At 36.0% G+C, this 19,267-nt stretch overlaps 6 protein-coding genes across 6 annotated transcripts in view; 2 read left to right on the top strand and 4 right to left on the bottom strand.

The window, feature by feature from the left end:
- LOC101896956 (kynurenine formamidase) overlaps positions 1 to 19,267 on the bottom strand; it is a 46,655-nt gene that overhangs the window by 21,341 nt on the left and 6,047 nt on the right. The gene's annotated exons all lie outside the window — the stretch shown is intronic.
- On the bottom strand, positions 3,128 to 4,151 carry LOC101897314 (heat shock protein 23). Its single transcript, XM_005190035.4, has one exon. It carries the CDS (start codon positions 3,989 to 3,991, stop codon positions 3,383 to 3,385), a length of 609 nt encoding a protein of 202 aa, XP_005190092.1. The 5' UTR covers positions 3,992 to 4,151; the 3' UTR covers positions 3,128 to 3,382.
- LOC101897483 (heat shock protein 27) lies at positions 7,526 to 8,562 on the top strand. Its single transcript, XM_005190036.4, has one exon. The coding sequence runs from the start codon at positions 7,691 to 7,693 to the stop codon at positions 8,339 to 8,341; it is 651 nt and encodes a 216-aa protein (XP_005190093.1). The 5' UTR covers positions 7,526 to 7,690; the 3' UTR covers positions 8,342 to 8,562.
- Positions 10,545 to 11,482, bottom strand: LOC101888616 (heat shock protein 27). Its single transcript, XM_005190067.4, has one exon. It carries the CDS (start codon positions 11,335 to 11,337, stop codon positions 10,726 to 10,728), a length of 612 nt encoding a protein of 203 aa, XP_005190124.1. The 5' UTR covers positions 11,338 to 11,482; the 3' UTR covers positions 10,545 to 10,725.
- LOC101897655 (heat shock protein 27) lies at positions 12,149 to 13,073 on the top strand. Its single transcript, XM_005190037.4, has one exon. It carries the CDS (start codon positions 12,303 to 12,305, stop codon positions 12,900 to 12,902), a length of 600 nt encoding a protein of 199 aa, XP_005190094.1. The 5' UTR covers positions 12,149 to 12,302; the 3' UTR covers positions 12,903 to 13,073.
- LOC101897830 (heat shock protein 27) lies at positions 15,668 to 16,600 on the bottom strand. Its single transcript, XM_005190038.4, has one exon. The coding sequence runs from the start codon at positions 16,437 to 16,439 to the stop codon at positions 15,843 to 15,845; it is 597 nt and encodes a 198-aa protein (XP_005190095.1). The 5' UTR covers positions 16,440 to 16,600; the 3' UTR covers positions 15,668 to 15,842.

The following is a 19,267-nucleotide window of genomic DNA, read 5'->3' as shown; positions in this document are numbered from 1 at the left end:
TTACGTTTTTAAACAATATAATGAGATGTCACTGGTATAACTGTAATAGCTGTCGGATGAGTGGCTTAGAAATGACAGCAGTCTGAAGTTGTTTGCAGTTTTTTCATCTCATCTCATGTATTCTGTATTCATACCGTAAGAAACGATTCCAATTGAAAGGTAGAAATGGCTTACATTGAAATAATGTCACAACAAGGATAAGTATCCGAATTCCCTTCCCAAAATTCGGGGAATCGGTCCATCATCAACTTCAGAAACTTGTTTTTTTTAATAAAGTCAGTCAAATTAACTGCGAGATCCGTCTTATCGCCTTTGTGCAGCTTCCATGTTGCTAACAACACTTAACGACTGATTATGTTTTCCAACACGGTTCTACTATTTTGCGCTAAATATTTCATCGGATCAATTGTTTATTAGAAATGTATAAATAAATGTAAATAAATTAAGAAATTATGTTGAAGCTACTAGAAAATTTTTGTATTAGTATAGAACCCAACCTCGAATATCTTCGGGATACCCACTTTTTTATTCCTCGTTAAAATTCTAGCATTTTAAAATAGTGTGCGAAATGTATCGAAAAAAATATTAATAGTAGATTTTTGCAGATTCTGGAACAGACAAATTGTTCCATTCGATACGAAGAAATATCAATCGAAATGAGTTGTTGTATGATCATTATAGATTTATAAAAATTGAAATCTTGGTAGAAACAGTTGATATTGAACTCTAACATTCGATATTTAATAGTTTCTAACGAAATACTAAATTTAACATATAAAAATTCATATCGATCGTTTTTTTAATTTCGAATGAGAGAATTTTCCTCCAGATGTTAATATAAGATACTCAGGTACTTTAACATTTGGGATAATTTTGTAACTTTAATGAATCTACCCAAATGACAAAAAACGATTAAAATAAGTGTAAAAACTTCCTATGCTTATTTAAAAGAAATTGAAGACTTCTACTTATCTTCATCCAAGAATTCAAAGTAAGACAAGAAACAAAGAAGTCGCCCTAAAGATGTGAATTTTCTACAAAAGCTTCGGGATTTTGATCGTGGATTTCTAAACATTAAAAATTCCTTCAAAACGATTATTAAAGAACATTTCCGGGTCTAAAATCGTGGATTTTGAAGAACATCTTCGGATATCCTCGGGTCTCAAATTGTGACTATTTTTAGATAACTCCGGGTCTAAAATGACAGAATCTTAAAACATATTTCCGCATCTCAATTCGTGGGTTTTGAAAGAACTTCTCCAGGGTATAATCATGAATCTACTATGATTTAGCCCTCAACAAGATCAATAAATGTCGAATGCCGAATATTACAATGGTTCTTTCTATCTCAAATTGGCTTGCGTGAGGGTAATGACGATACATTTGCCTTTTAAATTATAGAAAAGACTCCTATGAAAGAAATTATTTTTTAAGGCAATTTCAAAACTTTACTCCTCCAGCTTTGAAGCTTTGAAATTCTATCCCATAAATTACGACAACAGATTTTGGAGTTGGGATTCGAATTGATTCCGCAAATTGCACTCTTACCAACCCCTTCTTCATTCATTGGGCATATAAAAATCTACCTTTTTAGAAGGTACCATAAATATTAAAACTAGATAATTCCAACTATACACAAAATCTGATATTAATACCTTGAAGAAAAGAAGGACAAGTTAAAAGCATTACTTAAGTGTTTGTTTTCTCTTTCGAGACGAGCTTAATGATCTGAAATTTGCAGTGAAAAGGAAAGCCAGATAGACACTATCACACACTCACCACTATGCGACGCGTTTCGCCGTTGGTTAAGCGGCTCATCAGGCATATTTGATGTGGATGATGGCTTACAAGGGCCGTTTTCTGGAAAGTAGTATATATATCGATCTTATTGCAAATTAGCATATGCGAATTATACACTAGAAACTCTCCAGGTTCGACTCAAGTTCTATTGGCAGACGTTTTGCCGGGCCGAACTTTGAGTACCCTCCACCATTTGGAACGATTTTGGAAATTTTCAAAAAATTAAATCCGTTAAAAATTCTCTTAAAATCTTAAAAATACCGAATATAGCCCTTATATTGGGGTCTATACGACGTGGGCCTACATAGGCATTGTGTGTCATAAGCCATTACCATATTGAAATTCGAAACTTGAAATAAACGGTGAATAATGTAGCTAAAATCATCAAAATACCGTATATAGGGACATACCGTTATATCGGAGCTGTTCGAAGACCTGAACCAGCTTCAAATACGCGTCTCAAACAATTTCGGTGGGTATTGTACCTAAAATCGTCAAAATACCGAATATAGGCAGGTAGTGATATATGGGGCCTATACGAAGAACTGGACCTGCATAGACAATTTTCTGTCATAGACTGTAGTTACCATTACGAACTCTAAATACGTAATTTGAAACTACTCCGGTGAATAATAATGCTAAAATCATCAAAATACCAAATATTGGGAGGTACTGTTATATGGGGGCTATACGAAGACGTGGACCTGCACAGACAATTTTCTGTGGTAGGCTGTAGTATCCATTTCAAACTTCAAATAGCAAATTTGAAACAATTCCGGGGAATAAATTCGCCAAAATTATCAAAATACCGAATATTGGGAGGTACCGTTATATGGGGGCTATATAACAACGTGGACCTACATGGCCTATTTACGAACTTAATCTGCCTACTGGCAAAATAAACATGTGTGTAAAATTGTAGAATTCTATTTCAATTCGTTCAGAGGATAGCGTGATTACGACAGACAGACGGACATCGACTAAATTTTAAATCGACTTTTTTACGCTGATCAAGAATTGGGTCTTTGTTGGGTCTGACATGAGTATTTCAAGGAGTTACAAACGGAATGGCAAAGTTAATACACCCACCATAGTATGGTGGAGGGTATAATAAGGACTTATAAGAATGTTGTTGAATGGCTCATTACTCGGAATAAATTCCCTTTTTCGTTGGTATCAGAAAATTAGGGACCCCCACAATCTCATCCATATTGCCTTAATCGGAAATTACAGAAATCACTTTTTAGGCCCAAACCTCAGGAAGTATGGACTCCCCACACCAAAAAATTATTACATTGTTTTAAACAAAAAAAAAAAATATCTCCAATTACTTGGTAGAAATTCAATTTCTTTATTTGTCGTGGAATGAGAATATCTTACAAAACAAAATTAAAAGTAGATGATAATATATTCAAAATGAACGAAATGGAACCACATATGTTTCCAACTCTATTAATAGTACATAAATGGTTATATCTAATGATGGAATCATCAACTGAGGATGAAGTCTAAACATAAAATATTTCAAATACTCAGTGGATAATATTTGTATGAATGTGTACACAATGCGTCATCTTCTACTTTATTTCTCCTCCTTCGAATCCTTGGACTCGGCTGGCTTTTCCTCCGAATTCTGTTTCACATTCAAATGAGCTGGTCCGGTCTGTTGAATTTGTATAATGCGCTCATTTGACTTATCCTCAATTTGGGGCTTTGGTACACTAACAGTTAAGACACCATCTGACGACAGGGTTGAAGCGACTTTTTCGGCATCATAACCTTTAGGAAGGACATAGCGACGCACAAAGTGTCTCTGTATGTAACCGTGCTCATCCTCACGTTCTTCATGTTTACCCTCAATGACTATGCAGTTGTCTACTACTTTGACTGTCAATTCGTTGGGCTTAAATTGTGCCACATCCATACAAACTTGGAAGCCATCTTTGCCAACGGGTGATATACGGTCTTCCTTCTTTTCACCACGACGAGTTCTGGCAGCCTGGCGTTCACTTAGACGATTCAACAGGCTTAAGGGTAGTGTATAGCCCACCGAGTTGGTTACAGGTTCACGGTGGGCGTGGTTGTGGATCATATAAGGAGATAAACCCAAACCGAAGTCGTTGCCATAGTACGATGGAGCTTCGCGGTCCAATTCGTCAAGAAGATTTAACAACAATGCTAGGCTGGACATGGTGCACTATATAAACTTCTGTTTTGTATGCCGGTTGTATATTAATTTAGTAGATATTTCTCCTTTTTTTGATTCTTAAGAACTTTGTCAGCTATACTTTTCGTACTGCTTTGCTTACACGCGTTGTTTTCTGCTTGAATGTTCAGAATTGATTGAACTCTGCCGGTCTGTATCCGCTTTTTATATTTATTTCGCACCCTTCGTGAAGAATTGAGTGAATTCTAGAAAGATAATTGCAGTCGAGATGAGTCAATCGCTCACAGCAAATGCCAAACAATTGGCATTTCTCTCTTTCTCGTTCTCTACTTGAAAAGAGTGAAAGATATTTATAAAATTCTCTTACCAAGAGAAGAAATTCGTTTTACAAAGAGAAGAGAACGGTCCAAAACTACTTTGCTCTGGGTTATCTCTACGTTTTCTACACATTCACACATCCATCCATACCAGGGGTGCTCAAGAAGAAATATCTGTTTTCAGTCAAATTTCTCTTTGCTTATTTAAATCAAGAACAAAACAGTGTTAAGTCATTATTTATACAAATATTTTTTATCTATTTGCTTTATAAACTATTTTGGCAAACATTCGTGTTTAAAAACAATTAAATAGAACAGTAAAATATAAAGAAAAACAGAATTTTAATTTTCTCTTAAATTATCTCTTTTTTCTCTTCATGTTCTAGAACACGGTTTTGAGCACCCCTGATCCATACATATAAAAAGGAGAAAAACATACACACAAACAAATGTACGTATGTTATGTATGATTGCACTTATTAAAAAAATAAGGTTTTTGCGCTTTTAGAACATTCTAGTACATAGCTTTGAATGACTTTTTTGAGTGCATCAGCTTCAAACATATATAAATATGTACTACATACAACAGATATGTAATTTATCAACTTAATGGGTGAGTTATATTTTTTAATGAGTAATGTGAGTATCTACATAACTTCCTACTGCCTTAGGCAAAGCTAACATTGGATAAAATTGTAATTATTTGCCAAAATGCAGGGTAAGGGTTCCAGTAGAAGGGACATTAAGGTTTTTTATCATAAAAATTACACTGTTTTTCACGCAAATTTACTTTTACAGTAAATTCAGGGTACTCAACAAATTCTATATATTTTTTAATAATGGATACAAACTTTTTATAAAATTGGTTCAATTTTCAAATTAAAATATTACTTTTGTGCCAGTAGCCGGCCCTACTTTCCAATTGTCGGCATGAAATGTCCTATGGTCCTCATACTGATTTTTTGTGGGAAAAAGTAGTATATTTAATAAAATAGTAATTTTCTTACTCATAGAACTTTTGTTTAAGGCAGACAAGCAATTGCTACCCAGGCGATCAAGCCCCGGCAAAGGCTACTTACAAGAATTATGAAATTTAGGTGCAGGACATACCCAGAAGATAAAATCTCAATTTTAATCTCTGGGGATTATGTCCGGGCGCTGGTTTTGGGTTTTCCATTATAAATAAAAGTGTAAATGGGAATTTGGCTATGCGTGTCCGTCTGACCATTTTTATTTATAATCACGCTGCAGGTCACATTTATAACGCAAACCTCACGAAATTTTGCGTAGAGTCAGGATTAGGGTCAGAATAAAAATCTTTAGCGGTTGAAATGGATCAAAAGAGATTTTTCTGATTTTGTAGTCTCTCAGGTTATAATTTTATACCAATTGGCATTTTATTTTGCATGGTGTTAGAATGAGGTATGGCCCATACCTTTTGTGTGAAATATCCATTTTCATAACCCTTACCCTCTGTATTTATAAGAGCGTTACTACGTTGAATCAACTGCTTCTAAAAATCCCTTTTCTGGTCCTATCATCTGAAAATTTTCCAAATTGTAAGGTTATTTTTTAAACACATGAATTAATAGTCGTTATTTTGGCTACAAAAATGTGTTTTTATGACAACAATCACTTCACGAAATCCAACATTGAAAATCTGGACCATGGAGTCATGTTCAATGAAAATTTATGTTCTTCATAAAATTGTTCATTTAACATTTCTTTCCTTTATAAATGTCTTCATAGAAGTATTAAAATATTGATACCCTTAACTGCAATCTATGACAGCGTTGCCTAAAATTCGTCGTAGCGTACACAACTATTTAACTTCTCCACCATAGTAAAATTTTTTGTGCGCCCGTATTACCTAGATACGTCAGGTCCATATATCTTAAAATTTTAGAATAACTTTAGATTTGTTCGAATTGTTCACCTTTGGCACAAATTATGGCTTAAATGGCCAGTGAAACCGTCACACGCTGCTCGAAGTTTGCTCTGCGGTATTTTGGCCCATTCACGGCGAAGCGCTTGCTTGAGGTGATCGACACTTTGGTATTTTTTTGTGCCAACCTTGCTTTTCAAATTAATCCAGACACAATAGTTCAACGGATTGGTATCCGGAGATTTTGGTGGCCATTGTGCGCTGGAAATGAAGCGAGGAACCTCATTTTGTAACCATTCATGCGTGGCGCCTGCTGAGTTCTGTTGGAATGTCCAAGGTCTACGGTCAGAATGTTTGCGTGCCCAAGGCTTTAATACACCCTCCAGAATATTTTTGCGATAATATTCGGCGTTTATTCTGAAGCCACGGTCGATTAATACGAGCGGAGAGCGACCATCGGCTGTTATGGCGGCCCACACCATCACCATGGTCGGCGCTTGAGTTCTGGTGGCCAACCGAAGGTGCACATTTTCAACTGACTTTTTTTCTGGAAAATTCTCACCAAAATGCTTTTGTACGCTTGTAAACATTATAATGAGCTGTCACTGGAATAATTTTAACAGCTGTCGGACGAGTGGCTTAGAAATGACAGCAGTCTGAAGTTGGTTGCAGTTTTTTCATCTCACCCTGTATATTTCCCGTGGGTGATAATTTTATGAATTATAGTTCATCTAGTTCCTTGCTCAAGTTTTTCTTGTTTGTTATAAGAATTAATTTAATTTCCATGACGACATACTGAAATTTTTCAATATAGAGAGAGCAAATTCTTTCTGTGGAAAGATCATGAAATGTCTGTTTCTATTGCTTTTCTAGCCTATCTTAAAATAAATACTTAAATAATGCCTACGGTGTATAAAATTTAGTGTTTTCTTGTATGTAATATACTTCCCTAAAAGGGTTACACACAATCTGCACCCATTAAAACTCAACATTTTAAGCAAAAGCAACAGCACAACACCGTGGTAATAAATATTTCTTCCCAACTGTATACATATATACACACACACATCCGTGTAGATTGTTGCTTTTAATTTTTTTAATTAATAAAAGTTTGGTTAAAATGTAAATAATACCTATTAAGATATTTACCATTTAAAAATATCCATGTAAACATGTAATGCATATAATTTCTGTGGAGTGGTGTTTCTAGAATATAGATTCTTGAAAAAATTGGCATTTTTTTAAAGAGCAGGACAATAGGAATGTTCTTTCGTTAAGAATTTCTCTTTCAAACATTTGTTCTCTCGCATTCGCCATCCAACAATTTGCCATATAAACTTGCAAAAGCTTCATCCTACTCTTTATTTTAGTCTTGCAAACCGACAAGTCAGGGTCGTTTGACGCGAGTGCTGTGCGCTTCATTGCTAATATTACAACTTGTTTTTTGCTGTTCAAAAAGAAAAAAAAATTAACCTCTCCAAGTACAGACAAATTGGTGTGTATACAAAGAATCGCAAGAAGATGTCTCTGGTACCAATTTTGATGCATTTGGCTCGTGACTTGGATGCTGAGCATCGTGGTTTGGACGAATGGGATCGATTGCTGGATGACGATTTTGGATTTGGCATCAATCCGGTTGATATCTTTCGTCCGCGCTTGGCCCAGCTACATGGCAGACGCCCTTTTTACTCGCCTTACATGCTAGGGGGTCGACGTCACCACCATCGTCAACACCGTGATAGAAACGAGTTGAGCGTCATGCCAATGGTGGGCAATGATGGCGGCTTCCAGGTGTGTATGGATGTGTCTCAATTCAAGCCCAGTGAATTGACCGTAAAGACAGTGGATAACGTCGTCATTGTAGAGGGCAAGCATGAGGAGCGTGAAGACGACCATGGTATGATTCAGCGCCATTTCATACGTAAATATACTCTGCCCAAAGACTATGATCCCAAAGACGTCCAGTCGACCATTTCCTCGGATGGTGTACTCACCGTCAAGGCTCCACCGCCGCCAAATAAGGCTATCAAAAATGAACGTGTGGTTCCGATTCAACAAACTGGTCCAGCACATTTAAATGTCAAACAGCCGGAAACTGCCCAGGCTATTAAACAGGCCCAAAATGGAGCTGCTGCTGGAGAGAAATCGGGCGAAGAAAATACTGCCAAATAAAATCTATATATCTATCATTTTATTAACATTCCTTAAAATTTATTCGGTCGAATTAATCCATATAATTTGAAATCGAATTGGATTTTTTTCATTTGTGTTTCTTTTTCATAATAATACCAATACTCCATTTACTTATTCTTTGAACGAGAACAAAGACTCACCTTTTGTATTAGATTGAAAGAAAAAAAAAAAAAATAAATAAATGTGAATTAAAACTACTATTTTATAGATTTATAAATATTTTGTTGTTGTTTTTTTATTAAAAATGTTGGTTGGGTCTATTTTAGCAATGTGCTATTTAGCATATGCATGGGTATATTTTTGATTGGCAAAATGATAACTATTTATCATTTTTGGGAACAATAGAGTTAGGTAGGTAGTGCATAGGAAGTAACTAGAAATTTGACAATAAGTATGTATAAAAAACCGCAGGTTACATTTCAAATGAATGGTACAAATTGTACTATTTACATCTAGATTAGATGGACTTGATGCTTATTTATGGATTACAAATAAGTTCAGCTCAAGAACGCAATACATCTATATCTACAGAAAATGTTTGTATTTTTCTTTCTAATTTATGGACTTGAAAACCGCTGCACAGATTTCCCTGAAAATTTCAAAGTATACAACAACATCGCCTCAAAATAAAATAGGCTATTTAAATTTTTGAAATTTCACTTGGAACTGGAGATATAGCATCAGAATCGTATCGATTGCAGATTCAGTCTCCATATTTAGAAAGAGTGACGGGATTTGATCAGAATTATATTGAAATCGGTTCAGATTTGGATATAACTCCCATATATATTTTCGACCGATTTCGCTTATTTGATACCCCAAACATGATATTTATGTTCGATTCCAATTAAATTTGAAATGTGTGACGGCATTTGATTAGAAAAGAAATTAGTCAAATTATATTGAAATCGGTTTGGATTTGGATATAGCCTCCATACATATTTTCGACCGTTTTCACATATTTGATGCACCAAACACGATACGTATGTCCGATTCCAATGAAATTCGGCATGAGCGACCAAATTTGATACAAAAATTAATTTTGTCTAATTATATTGAAATCGGTTCAGATTTGCATGTAGCTCCCGATTTCGTTTACTTGATGCACAAAAACGATATGTATGTCCGATTCCAATGAAATTTGAAATGTGTAACGGGATTTGATCTGGAAATAAATTTGCCAAGTTATATTGAAATCGATTGAGGTTTGGGTATATCTCCCATATATATATATATATATATATATATATATATATATATATATATATATATATATATATATATATATATATATATATATATATATATATATATATATATATATATATATATATATATATATATATATATATATATATATATAAAAACGATATATATGTCAGATTCCAAAAAAATCTAGAATTTAGAATTGACCCACAACGCCTTTGCAATGGTATTATGCTAACAGTAAAAAAACTACACAACAATTTAATTAAGGATACGAAGTATGTTGCTACCTCAAATTCACTAATTCAAAAGATTGCAGTTTCCTGCTTGCTTGGCATTTGCTATCAAATTAATAAATCTGAAGGAAAAAGCCTTTGTGTATGAGGACTAAATTTGGCATGTTCCTGTTTTTTTTTTTTTTTTCATGGGCTGTTCCTGGCATGTTCACGCGTTGGTAAACCGAGCTATTTGATTTTTGATTTGACACTTTTCTTCCTCTTTTTATATAAAATAGAAACGCGAAAGACAAATGGAATGCCCTGGATTGTCAGAACATCGAGTACCTAATACATCCCAAAAAGGAAACATTTTTTTCTTCCTAAAAGCTGTAATATGGATTTAAATTTCACGATCTGTTTCATTATCCAACACAGAACCACCAGTAAAATTCTTCAGTAAGCCAGAAGATTAGAGTGGCTAAAGACGACACGATAAATTCTTATTTGTCGATTACAATTAGTCATTATTTTGTTTACAATCTGTGTCTTACTTTTCCATATTATCTTTTCTCAGATTGAACATAATGGACCAACAGGTCTCCGAGTGAAGCAGTCGTCATGGGACATCTGCTAATCTATGATGATAACTCAATTTATGGAGAAAGCATTTCTTTCCTTTGGGAAATGATAACATTTTTAAATAATTTGAGAGGGTCCTTCTTAAGCCAGCCATAAAAGATTCTAAACACACTCATATATACATATATGTATTTTTATTTTTATTTAAAACAAAACGTACGGAATGGCGTAAGGCTATATTAGGATTAAATGAGCTGAAGAAACAAATCGGAAAAAACGAATACAATAATAACATGAAAATGAATTTAAAACTACTAATCAGTCAGAAATTATAAACTAATGCCAACCAGAGTCTCTGCATTATTTTGTGTCCATTTTTTCCGCAGATCCATTGCAAACGTCTGGGGTGTTTTTCAGTTTTTCGGGTTGTTTTACATTCTGATGAGCAGGACCGGTCTGCTGAATTTGAATTATCCGTTCATTGTTGGTTTTATCTTCTAAGGCTGGTGGAGGTGCTTTCACGGTTAACACGCCATCCGAAGATATCGTAGAAACGACATCTTTGGGATCATAACCCTTAGGAAGCGTGTATTTGCGTACAAATTGTCTTTGGATTAGCCCGTGCTCGTCCTCACGTTCTTCGTGTTTTCCCTCAACTATTACCATCCGATCGACCGTCTTTACAGTTAGTTCATTTGGTTTAAATTGCGAAACGTCCATGCACACCTGGAAACCATCTTTGCCAACAGTGGGAACGATTGAATCCGACTTTTCGGCAGGGGATTTTTTAATTGGATGCTGGTATTTTATTACGTAAGGATAGTAACGATTGCGAGGACGCAAAACAATGGAGCGATGACGAGGTCGAAATATGTCCACTGGATGTATTCCAAGTCCAAATGGGGCCTCTAAAATGTCTTCAACTCCGCTGAAGGAGTCCTCGAGTTCCCGAAGCAGAGGAATTATCGACATCTTTATTATTGTTTGCTTTCTTCTTGTGTTGTCTTCAACTGTTCAATTGTCTGTTGACAAAAATATTGTTTGTTTTGTTTCTTATATTCGCTATATGTTTGTGTCAAGTTTCAATTCAAACTGAACGTACGCATGTGAAGCAACTACAACTTATATACTCTTTAACGGCAAAAGAGATTTTTCTCGAGTTCTCTTTAATTTTTCTAGAAACCTACAAAGAGAAATAACACAAAAACCGCTACCTCTTTGGAGAGGGACCGGCGTTTTTCAATATAGTGGGCATACGTATATATATATATATATTTACTATATATTTATGTAAATGAAATACATATATTTTGTTTCCCCTTCTTCTGAAAACTTGCGACTGCCATTTCAAACAATATTTAGATATATTATTCTAAATATATACTAGAAGTCGTGGACACTAAAAACTTTAATCACTAAATATTTCCATAACTTTTAATTGTTATCAAAACAATTCAATGTGGAAAGTCAAAAGAATTTAATAATAACGTGATGTGCATACCTACATACATATTTGCAATTCCATTTTGTGGCTTCCAGAGTCTGGAATCCAGACAGTCGATTGCAAGCTCAATCAAAACAAACTGCACGTACAACACATTCACACAAATGTCTGAGTTGTTTACAAAGAAATGCCGGTCTCCCAAAAATTCGAATTACTCATAATTTTGTTTCTCTCTCTCTCATATTGACATTTTCTAGAAATCGAGCAAAAGAGACATCTAGAAATTTCTCTTTGTGTGAAGCCAATTAATGAAGAGCATATAAATGGGAGGATGAAACACAGAGGGTATGTTCAGTTCGAAACAAAAGTTCAAAGAACGCACATCTATAAATAGACACAACAAACCGTTGACAAAAATAAATTAAATCTGACTGGCTGTTTATTCAAAAGAACGTTACAACTTTTTGAAAAAGTAAATAAAAATTACAACGGAATGTCGCTTATTCCATTGCTGCGTGAAATTGATAACACATTTGGTGGAGTGGAGGATTTTTTGGAAGAGCCCTTTGGACTTGGAATATATCCGGTGGACATATTCCGACCTCGTCATAATTCCTTAATACTGTATCCTCGTAATAGCTATTGCCCATATTTAGCTAGATGCGGTCGTCCACGTAAGGAAGCTTCAACCAAAAAATCGGAATTACTACCCACGGTTGGCAAAGATGGTTTCCAAGTGTGTATGGATGTTTCACAATTTAAACCAAGCGAGTTAACGGTTAGGACAGTCGACAGAATGGTGGTCGTCGAGGGAAAACACGAGGAACGTGAAGATGAACACGGATTTATTCAGCGACACTTCATACGAAAATATTCTTTACCCAGAGGCTACGAACCCAAAGATGTAGTGTCCACAATATCCTCAGATGGAGTGTTGACCGTTAAAGCACCACCACCAATCAAGGACAAGGAATGCAATGAACGCATTATTCAAATCCAACAGACCGGTCCAGCTCATCTCAATGTTAAAAAGCCGGACAATGACAACAAAGATGAAAGTAATGGCTCGAAAGAGAAAGCAGAATCAAAATAACGACCTTACTCCTATATTATATGTGTTCTTCGACTGATTAGATTTAAATTTATTAAACATTCGCTATAGTATTTGATTATTGATTATTATTGTATTCTAGATTTAACAAATTTATATATGCATTATTTATGATTTATTCAGTTAAATAAAATCCGAAAATATATCTTAAAATGCATGGGTCGTTTTGGTATAGTTAGATCAATTGTAGTAGAGTTGAGACTAACGCTACGTACTAGATAAATTTACACCAGAGGTCGGAATAAGTTTGACGATGTGTTCTTTGCTCAAACGTCGAATGAAAATATCGAGCAGTTCCGATTAAAAAAAAATGTTCAACACTTACTAATTTTACTTTTACAATTATTTAATTTTCAAGCCAAAGAAGGCAGCAGTAGCAGTGGTGCAAGAGTGTAAAACCAGTAAGGAAAGATCAAAAGTCGGGCTGGGCCTACTATATGATACACTACACCACTATGCGTACTTAGTAGAGCTCCCGTAACAAAAAGGTTTATATTGAGAATTTATGTGAAATAGATCCATATCAAATAAAATTGCTATAGTGCATGATATCGAAGGATTATATTAAAACAGACGGGCGGACGGACGGAAGGACAGACGGACTGGCACTATGTGGTGTAGGGTAAAAATAGTGATTAGTATGGGAATTACTTTCAATACGAAACAATTACACGCGTATTCGTGAAAACACATAAAGCGTATGCGATCTTCTAGCACCGCTATACAGGGTGGGATAAAAAAAAATGCAACAAAGTCAAACGCCATAATTTTTACATATTTTTACAATATATTGAAAGGAGGCAAAAAATGTCGGAAATAGCATCAAATTTTAGAATAAGTTTAGATTTGTTCGAATTGGTCACCTTTGGCACGATGTATGGCCTTCAATTGGCCAATGAAACCGTTACACGCTGCCCGAATGTTGCTCTGCGGTATTTTGGCCCATTCCCGGCGAAGCGCTTACTTGAGGTGATCGACACTTTGGTATTTTTAGTGCCAACTTTGCTTTCCAAAATACTCCAGACACAATAGTCCAACGGATTGGTATCCGGAAATTTTAGTGGCCATTGTGCGCTGGAAATGAAGCGAGGAACCTCATGTTGTAACATTCTTGGGTGGCGCGTGCTGAGTGCGATGGTACCGAGCCCTGTTAGAATGTCCAAGGTCTGCGGCAAAAATGATCGCGTCCCCAAGGCTTTAATACACCCTTCAGAATATTTTCGCTATATTATTCGGCATTATTCTGATGCCACGTTCGATAAATAGGAGCGTAGAGCGTCCATCGGTGTTATGGCGGCCCACACTATCACCATGGCTGGCGCTTGAGTTCTGGTGGACAACAAAAGGTGCACATATTCAGCTGACCTCTTTGGCAAGTAAACACCATCATTTTGTTTGTTTACAAACTGCTGGACAACGAATGTTTTCTCATCGGAGAAAACCAAATTCGGCAGTTCACCACTTTCGGCCAAGCGAAGCAACTCTTTAACTCATTTGAGTCTATTTTCGTTCTATTGCGGTGTAAGTTCTTATACTTTTTGGAATTTCAATGGCTTTACCCCGAGTTAATTTGCCGAATGGAATATTTCGATACGTTCAGCTCACGAGCCATTTATCGGCTACTGCGACGCGGGTTTCGACGCATTTCTGCTGATGTTGCAACAATTGTTACAAATTTTAGGGTAATCAGACACACCTATAATGTTTAGAATAATAGGTGTGTCTGGTTACTTTTCCTGCAGGAATTGTCCAGCAACATCTTTCTGAGAGAATAAGGTAGTTTTATTTTCTTTTGCAAGGAAATTGCGAAAAGTAAACAGACGATATTCCTGCAGAAGCTTGCAACTAATCAGCTGATTTGTCAAAACAAACCAATTTGTCCCCCATTAAAAGGATTAAACGAAAGGAACCACCACCAATTTCACAAGTTTTATACATACAAAGAAAATTGACAATAAAATAAAAATATGAGCAATAAAAGGAAAGTAGATTTGATGTGCAAACTCTCACTGAAAGAACTGTCAAAATGTCTCTCTCCAACCGCTCTCTTTTGCAGAACTTTCGGGTTAACAGACGACTTCCAGTAACAATTTGTAACAATTGTTACAAATTTTAGGGTAACCAGACACACCTAATAACAGCTGGAATAATTTTAACAGCTGTCGAAGTGGCTTATAAATGACAGCTGTCTGAAGTTGGTTGCAGTTTCTTCATCTCACCCTGTATGTTTCAAATTTACTGCTTAGAGTTTGCAATGGGTTCCTACTTTCATTACACTGTGTATATACCTATATAACGGTGTCATCCGATATTTGCTGTTTTGGTGGTTTGGCCAGATTTTTTCAATGAATTGTTTTAAATTCTGGTATATAAAATTCTTTATAGATATTAACCCCTGTGTCAAATATTTACCGACAAAGGTAGCGTTTTGGTGTAGCGCCCATATTACCGTAATCAACCACTTGATGAAATTTTGAAGACTTTAACTGCCTTCTTCAATCGATTTCTCTGGATTTTTAAAGTTAAAATGGAACTCGTTCGAAAATTTTATCCAGATACATTTATTTGTAAATGCTGTCTACCTCATGCTAGAGATTATTACAATTTCGGCACATGTTATACTTTACTTTATTCACACGTATTTGCTCTGATTGGTATCAAGATTATGATAACAAAGAAAGTTTGGGAACCTCGCATTCGAATTCTATACCATTGCAAAAACGCAGCTCCCAATAAAAACGCAAATGTTTATCATTTTTAGAGGTTTTATTTATATTTTTGTTTGGTATTAAAAAAACTTAACAGGTAGGCAATTCTAATTCTAAGAATATGAGGAAATGCAATAAACCAATGTTCGATGATGAAATAAAATCTAATCAGTCGCAGATTTAATGGGAATGGTTAAAAACAAAACATCGGCAATTATTTAGTCTCCATTTTCTCGGTAGAGTCATCGGCTTTTTTGAGTTGTTCCGGTTGCTTGACATTTAAATGTGCCGGGCCGGTCTGTTGGATTTGAACAATACGTTCGTTGTTGCTCTTTCCCTTAATTGCTGGCGGTGGTGCTTTGACGGTCAAAACGCCATCAGAAGATATTGTGGAGACCACATCTTTGGGATCGTATCCTTTGGGCAGTGCATATTTGCGTACGAAATGGCGCTGAATAAAACCATGCTCATCTTCACGCTCCTCGTGTTTTCCTTCAACTACCACCATTTTGTCTACTGTCTTGACGGTCAGCTCATTTGGTGTAAACTGTGAAACGTCCATGCACACTTGGAAACCATCCTTGCCCACAGTTGGAATTATATCAGACTTTTCCATAGATGATTCCTTGCGAGGTCGGTTATATCTTGCTATGTACGGGCAATAACGGTTGCGTGGATGTAACATCAAGGAGCGATGACGAGGTCTAAATATGTCCACTGGATGTATGCCCAATCCAAATGGTCCTTCGAAGAAATCCTCAACGTCACTGAACGTATCGTCGAGCTCACGAATCAAAGGTATGAGAGACATGTTGCTTCTTCTTAATTGGCTTGTGTTGGTTTTTAAATAATCGAAACAATTCACTTTTTTACCAAACAATTATTTTACACGAGTTTTCCAACGATTTGTTAACGTTTTGCGCTTTTCGATTTGTGTGCTTTATTTGAATTTATTTTTCAAACTGATGCTGTCACAGTAGCCCGCGGTTTATATACTCTTCAATTAACAAAGGGAAATTTCTAGATATTTTTCTCTTGAAATTTCTAGAGAACTGGCAGCTGTTATTTCAAAAGAGTATGAGAATTGAGTGAAAGAGTGAGAGAGAGCTCAGTTTTTGTTTACATTTATAATTTTAAGAGAACAATTTCATTTGTTTTTGTTTTGTTAGCGCAACTGAATCATTCAGTGAATGCCTGCCGGTTGCAAATTTTCCAGAAACACACATACATACGTTTGTATGCTCTGTTCTTAAAACCCCCTTGAAAAACGTAGAATGTTATTGTTTGTTTCAAATAAGGGTCAATATTGTATTATGTACATACATATGTATGTAGGTATGTACGTATTTATAAGTTACCTACATGAAAGTTGTTTCTGATTTCTAGAATATGCTCTGCAGAATACTTCTGTTTATACCCTCCACCTTGGAAAGGAGGGTATATTACTTTGTCATGCCGTTTTTAACAACTTTAAATATTCGTCGTAGACCCCACAAAGTATATATATTCATAATCAGCATAAAATTCTAAGTCGATTTAACGATGACCGTCTGTCTGTCTATCCGTTTGTCTGACAGTCTGTCTGTCTGTTGAAATCACGATACAGCCCACATTATTTGACGTAGAGCGAAAATTCAGCAGAGCAATTTGTATTGTGTTTAGGATGGTTGGTATTGAAAATGAGATATATCGGTCCACGTTCTGGTATAGTCCCCATATAACGGTACTTCCCAAAATTCGGTATTTTGATGATTTATGCCACATTTTTTCACGGATTTGTCTGAAAATTGGTATTTGTAGGTCATAACGGGTCCCTGTGCGTGTGGCAAAACATTGCATGTATAGGTCCACGTTTTGGTATAGCCCCCATATAAAGGTACCTCCCGTTATTCGGTATTTTAATTTTTTTGCCACATTTTTTCACGGATTTGTCTAAAAATTGGTCTTTGTTCGTCATAATGGGTTCCAGCTCCGGTGGCGAAACATTGCATGTATGGGTCCTCGTTTTGGTATAGCCCCCATATATCGGTACCTCCCGATATTCGGTAATTTGATGATTTTTGCCACATTTTTCACGGATTTGTCTGAAAATTGGTATTTGTTGGTCATAATGGGGTCCAGCTCCGGTGGAGAAACATTGCATGTATGCCCCCATATAACGGTACCTCCCGATAATCTCGAATTTGGGTCGCTCTTTTTCAAATCCAATTTTTATTCCATCTGGGGATGTATTAAATTTGTCATTCTGTTTGTAACACTTCAATATAGACATTTTCCAGCTATCGAATAAAGTTGTTATAATCATATTCTGAAAGCACTGAAATTCGGCATAATATATGTTAGAGTGGTTAGAGCACTCCAGCATTTTGATGTGAATAAATCTTTTGTGTCTCGTACTGGTAGCGTAGCCCGACGTCAAGGAAATGGTTCGAAAAGTAAAGAAGCGACTTGATCGAAACCGGTGTCGCAGTGGAAATATTCCATTCAGCAAATATTGATAAATAAGCTCTGGGTTAAACCATTGAAATTCCAAAAAGTGCAAGAACTTACACCGCAACAGAAAGAAAATAGACTCGCTTGGCCGAAAGTGGTGAACTGCCGAATTTGATTTTCTCCGATGAGAAAACATTCGTTGTCCAGCAGTTTGTAAACAAACAAAATTATGGTGTTAACTTGTCAAAGAGGTCAGCTGAAAATGTGCACCTTCGGTTGGCCACCAGAACCATAACAACCGATGGTCGCTCTCCCCTCGTATCCCCCTCCCCCTCTCCTCAGGCATCAGAATAAATGCCGAATATTATCGCGAAAATATTCTGGAGGGTGTATTAAAGCCTTGGGCACGCAAACATTTTGGCCGCAGACCTTGGACATTCCAACAGGATTCAGCATCATCGCACTCAGCACGAGAATGGTTACCAAATGAGGTTCCTTGCTTCATTTCCAGCGCACAATGGCCACCAAAATCTCCGGATATCAATCCGTTGGACTATTGTGTCTGGAGTATTTTGGAAAGCAAGGTTGGCACAAAAAAATACCAAAGTGTCGATCACCTCAAACAAGCGCTTCGCCGGGAATGGGCCAAAAAACCGCAGAGCAACATTCGGGCAGCGTGTGAGGGCTTCATTGGCCGTTTGAAGGCCATACATCGTGCCAAAGTTGACCTATTCAAACAAATCTAAACTTATTCTAAAATTTGATGCCATTTTCCGACATTTCCGACATTGCTTTCATTCAATAAAATTAAAAAAATATATATATAAAAAGTGTGGCGTTTGACTTTGTTGCAGTTTTTTATCTCAGCCTGTATAAGATGGTCCATATTAAAATGTGGACCTTCATTCATCTAGTTTTAAATCTTGTTAATTTTTTAGTTCCTAGAAATTGGCCCAAGGACGAACCCTATTGAATTTGGTGAGAATCGGTTCAAATTTATATATAGCTCCTATATATATGTTTCATCCGATTTGGGGTTTTAAATCCATTATGCATTCCACACACTATTCTTTGGTACCAGATATCAGATACAGCTCAGAAATAAGTGTTTAAAATTTTGGCAACATCGGTTTTGATTTGGATATAGCTCCCATATATATCTTTTTCCGATTTCAGGTTTTTCAGCCTAAAAGCAAGTGCTTCAAA

Source organism: Musca domestica, unplaced genomic scaffold (assembly GCF_030504385.1).
Source record: "Musca domestica strain aabys unplaced genomic scaffold, Musca_domestica.polishedcontigs.V.1.1 9, whole genome shotgun sequence".
NCBI lineage: Eukaryota > Metazoa > Arthropoda > Insecta > Diptera > Muscidae > Musca > Musca domestica.
This window is presented reverse-complemented; position numbering and strand designations above follow the sequence as displayed.

Coding starts and splice junctions, on each gene's coding strand:
- LOC101897314 (XM_005190035.4), bottom strand. CDS start 3,991: ATGTCCAGCCTAGCATTGTTGTTAAATCTTCTTGACGAATTGGACCGC.
- LOC101897830 (XM_005190038.4), bottom strand. CDS start 16,439: ATGTCTCTCATACCTTTGATTCGTGAGCTCGACGATACGTTCAGTGAC.
- LOC101888616 (XM_005190067.4), bottom strand. CDS start 11,337: ATGTCGATAATTCCTCTGCTTCGGGAACTCGAGGACTCCTTCAGCGGA.
- LOC101897655 (XM_005190037.4), top strand. CDS start 12,303: ATGTCGCTTATTCCATTGCTGCGTGAAATTGATAACACATTTGGTGGA.
- LOC101897483 (XM_005190036.4), top strand. CDS start 7,691: ATGTCTCTGGTACCAATTTTGATGCATTTGGCTCGTGACTTGGATGCT.